Source organism: Pecten maximus, chromosome 3 (assembly GCF_902652985.1).
Source record: "Pecten maximus chromosome 3, xPecMax1.1, whole genome shotgun sequence".
Lineage (NCBI taxonomy): Eukaryota > Metazoa > Mollusca > Bivalvia > Pectinida > Pectinidae > Pecten > Pecten maximus.
In genome coordinates, this window is record NC_047017.1 from 9,717,216 (window position 1) to 9,722,585 (window position 5,370).

At 37.9% G+C, this 5,370-nt stretch overlaps 1 protein-coding gene across 1 annotated transcript; it reads right to left on the reverse strand.

Moving 5' to 3' along the window:
* Positions 1–337: 337 nt before the first annotated feature.
* On the reverse strand, positions 338–1,252 carry LOC117324606 (fibrinogen-binding protein-like). The gene is made up of 2 exons (XM_033880526.1): positions 954–1,252; positions 338–755 (listed from the first exon to the last, which is right to left on the reverse strand). The coding sequence occupies exons 1-2, from the start codon at positions 1,250–1,252 to the stop codon at positions 338–340; spliced, it is 717 nt and encodes a 238-aa protein (XP_033736417.1).
* Between the last annotated feature and the right edge of the window lie 4,118 nt (positions 1,253–5,370).

The following is a 5,370-nucleotide window of genomic DNA, read 5'->3' on the forward strand; positions in this document are numbered from 1 at the left end:
CTGGACTTGAACATTAAACCATCCATTACCTAATAATTGATATAAATTCATCTCAAGGAAGTGGTGATATGCCTTCTGGTATACCAAAGATAGGAGTTTTCCTTGGCTATTTATTATATCCAAAAATGGTTCTGAAATCAAGAAAAAAAAATTAAAAAAAAAAGAGAAAAAATTATTATAGCAAATCGTGACCAATACAAACATACTTAAACCGGAAGTCCGAAGTAAACCCGTTGATATAGACAGCAAACAGACATCAGTAATATTCATTTTTACAGAATACTAATTAAATAAACCATGTCTAGTACAGTTATTCTAATAACACACAAAAAAAGGCTTATTCACGTGAGTCACTGATTTCCTTTGTGTTACTGTCACTGATTTCCTTTGTGTTACTGTCACTGATTTCCTTTGTGTTACGGTCACTGATTTCCTTTGTGTTACTGTCACTGATTTCCTTTGTGTTACTGTCACTGATTTCCTTTGTGTTACGGTCACTGATTTCCTTTGTGTTACTGTCACTGATTTCCTTTGTGTTACTGTCACTGATTTCCTTTGTGTTACTGTCACTGATTTCCTTTGTGTTACGGTCACTGATTTCCTTTGTGTTACTGCCACTGATTTCCTTTGTGTTACTGTCACTGATTTCCTTTGTGTTACTGTCACTGATTTCCTTTGTGTTACTGTCACTGATTTCCTTTGTGTTACGGTCACTGATTTCCTTTGTGTTACTGTCACTGATTTCCTTTGTGTTACTGTCACTGATTCCTTTGTGTTACTGTCACTGATTTCCTTTGTGTTACGGTCACTGATTTCCTTTGTGTTACTGTCACTGATTTCCTTTGTGTTACGGTCACTGATTTCCTTTGTGTTACTGTCACTGATTTCCTTTGTGTTACTGTCACTGATTTCCTTTATGTTACTGTCACTGATTTCCTTTGTGTTACTGTCACTGATTTCCTTTGTTACGGTCACTGATTTCCTTTGTGTTACTGTCACTGATTTCCTTTGTGTTACGGTCACTGATTTCCTTTGTGTTACTGTCACTGATTTCCTTTGTGTTACGGTCACTGATTTCCTTTGTGTTACGGTAACTGATTTCCTTTGTGTTACTGTCACTGATTTCTTTTGTGTTACTGTCACTGATTTCCTTTGTGTTACTGTCACTGATTTCCTTTGTGTTACTTGAGGCTGGACTCTGGTGATGAAGGTCGCCCATGGACAAGGAATTGGAGAAGCAGAAAGTATACATGACCTTTGGACAGGCACCTACACAGTTAACGAAGGGAATGAGGATGCCATGTCCTTAGCGACAGGATCCGAGACTTACAAATCTTCGATTGTTGATGACTGGACAGACTACAACATCACTGCAGTAAGTATCTGGGTAATCATAACCAAAACGAAGTTGACTAGGTATTGCTTTGTGATTAATTGTATTGTTTTGTCAGTTTGTTTATCTACCATGTTCTAATGTCAGGTTAATGAAGATAATCGAAATCTTGATCGCATTTCGAAACATTATATTTCCTATTGCGATATGAAGTCAGACGGGCTTTTCAATATGCATATTTTTCACCACAATGTTTTAATGAAACTTAAGCAGAGCTTTGACCTAAATTGAATTGCATGTGTCGTCAATTTGCCTAGATTTGTATGGCGGTTGTCATCGATTTGACCTAGATTTGTATGGTGGGTGTTGTCGATTTGACCTAGATTTGTATGGCGGTTGTCATCGATTTGACCTAGATTTGTATGGCGGGTGTCGTCGATTTGACCCAGATTGGTATGGCGGTTGTCATCGATTTAACCTAGGTTTGTATGGCGGGTGTTGTCGATTTGACCTAGATTTGTATGGCGGATCTTGTCGATTTGACATTGATTTGTATGGCGGGTGTTGTCGATTTGACCTAGATTTGTATGGCGGGTGTTGTCGATTTGACCTAGGTTTGTATGGCGGGTGTTGTCAATTTGACCTTGATTTGTATGGCGGGTGTCGTCGATTTGACCTTGATTTGTATGGCGGGTGTCGTCGATTTGACCTAGATTTGTATGGCAGATGTTGTCGATTTGACCTAGATTTTTATGGCAGTTGTCATCGATTTGACCTAGATTTATATGACGGGTGTCGTCGATTTGACCCAGATTTGTATGTCGGTTGTCATCAATTTGACCTAGATTTGTATGGCGGGTGTCGTCGATTTGACCCAGATTTGTATGTCGGTTGTCATCAGTTTGACCTAGATTTGTATGGCGGGTGTAAATGGGATAACCCGCCATAGCATCTCTCTCCTCTAGGCTGTATATTTGATACTTAGTCTATTAGAGGGTACTTTGTGGTATTATAAAAAGAACAACATCCTATAAAGTATATGAATACTTCTCTTTGTAAACGCCATGAAATGTAAAAGTGTCTTAATAGTATAGTAATGAGATGAATGCATTAACGTTGTGACTATATCCATATAAAATTAAGATAAATCTAAGAGCCTATATCTGAGCATAAAAACAACATTCTATAAGTTCGAAACATTGTATTCAAGGAATATGAAGTGATAATACCGACATGTTATGAGCAACATTATAGTCACATATTTGAATATCAACCTGAAACTAGTAAATGCGTAGAAACATTAATGGATACGTCAATAATATGTACAACAACACATCTTGATATAAAGGCCGATTCAGCTGTTCTGTTGTGATTTGATCTCATACATAGACTCTAAGGCTACTGCAACAATTCTAGCTGCTAAAACAAAATGTACCGCTTAGAATTAGGCGGTTTACCGTTGGTAAATAATCCACCACTACAGCTGAACAGCGCCACAACGATGGCTGCAGTATTCTTCGCGAATGCTTATAACATTAATACACACCTATCACTTATTGAGAATATCTACCATTAGGGTAAAAAGTTTGCCAGAATATGTGGTATATCGTACAACGATGGTTGTTAAATATGTGATGATGTGCTTATAAACCAATATCACAAGTATTGGAACCTACTAAAGATATATAGACAAAATGGCGTTAAGTGTTAAGTGTAATGAGGGCTTTACAAGTCTATACAACTATGCAAACAGGGAAATAGTAGGATTGGTTAATTACAATAGCATATTCACCTTTAGAATCTGTTATACTTCATATGACTGTCAAGAAGCTTTGAGCTGTCTTTTGCAGAGCTGCTTGTATGAATGTATTGGCAGTATGATTCAGACGTCCATCTGACCATTGTCTTTATAAAAAGGTCTTCCATTCTCCTGTCTGCTGCTGTAGTAGCCCCGCCTATTCGAAATGAGTGCCCATTGTATAAATCTTGCTTTAGTCCACATGCTTGCAAAATGAATACAAGAGTCGTGATAGAGCTGTTCCGCGTCAAAGAGAGCTCGCATTCTAGGGCCAAAATTGGATGGGTGGGAATGGTCGTGTGAACTCCAATAGCAGCATACTGATCTAAGACACACAAGGGACATATATCTGTATTGTTACAGAAGAAGAGGATGCTTATGCTGTGCCGAAGGGTATGTCTTAGATCACTTCAGCTTCGAAAGTGCCGCTGTTTTCTCCTTATTTAATGAAACATCACCCACAGTCAAATTCTTTTTGGATAAGAAATAGGGTTACAAGGGAGCTCTCCACGCCTCATCAACCCTAAAAAAATGCCACAGTGCATTTTGTTCGCATCAACGTATCTTTGCCTTGAACTACCTGCGTCTTTCCTTTTGATTCCGTTTAAAGCCATTTGTAGTCGCGGTTGATTTCCTGAATTACCAATACCGAGTCTTCGACATGAAAAGGGCTGGAAACTTCTTTTATTAAATATTGGAAGCGTATACAGCACAAATATGTTTTAACGGTTGTTTATCTCACTTCTGTACATCTTATGACAAAATGTAACAAAACAAAGCATCTGTTCCGATATTGGTAGCAGTTTTAAATTACTAACTATATTGTTCCATGGCTAATACCTGGCGTACAAGCGAAATCTTGTGTCGTACACCTTTCGAGTGACCTGCGATTCCTAAGCAGATTGTTGTAATTCCACATCACCTGGGCGACTTTGGAAAATGCAGACTGTTGAATGGGCTTCAGTGCGAGCCGATGAAATCTGTCCATCTGTAACCGAGATAAAGCATCTGCTACAGAGTTATCTACATTTGGCACATGTTCAGCACCAATAAAAAGCTTACATTTTAAAGAACAACGGGCGAGGCTTCCCATTGATAACATTATAGAAAGCACCCTAGAGCGACATTTACGTATAATGTACACGGTAGCAGCGTTGTCACAAAAGAACAAAATATGTTTGTCCACATATGTCCCCATAATATAGCCGCGACTACTATGGGTATAATTCCTGAATTGAAACATGGAGAATCCGATCCACTGTCATATTGTCATACTATTACCAGGACCGGAATAGGTGCGCAGAAATGTCCAAATAATTACAATGCACAGAAAAGTAGGACACTTTATTTACGCCTGTGTAACCCTACAGGTAGTGAAGGCAGAAGAAGGAGGAAGACAAAGCTGCAGTTTCTTTCTTCTGTTTAATCTTCTCTCTTTTTATACACAATGCTCACGTGTTGGTGGAATTCCGTGGACGTTTGATGGATGTAGGCCTGTATACACAGTGAATAACAATTGATAAGTATTACATTAAACATAACAACGTATCTTATATAATTATATCATACACAACACTAATTCATAGCTTATCTAATTAATAGCTATAACTTTGATTAATATTCTTTATTATATGTTTATCCAACACATCGATCTTCAGCATATATTTAATATATACACTATGCATAGCTAACATATCTAAATTGATTATAATCCTACATCGTATATAACTATATTGGCATACATAAACATTCAAGGGCCGATAACCGTTCATATACATTCAAGGGCCGATAACCCTTCACGTACAATCAAGGGCTGATAACCCTTCATGGGGTTACACCTGTCTCTCTCTGTCCTTTCTGTGCTTGTATCAATGTAAAGACGACATCGGAATGATAAAATAAATTCATTGTTTATTTCTTAGAACTCATAGTAGGTTACGGGATGCTGGATCGCCTCGGAGGCACGCCATTGTGAGAAACGTATGTCGTACTTCCAACTTTGTTTAATACGGTGTCTTCGTATAATTTTCTTAAAGTGTTGAATGTAAACGTTGGGGAAGTCCAACCACGGAAAATTCATGGCGGAGTTTGACAGTACTCCAATTGAGATAATTGCTAATGTCGAGCGCAATTTCGTTGTCTTTTCTTTTGTCTAATTGCTGAAGAATTGTAAGTACTGTAAAAGTCAAAATCTAGAATGCAATCCAAAAGCACGCGTATTTTTTGGATGGTGAATTAT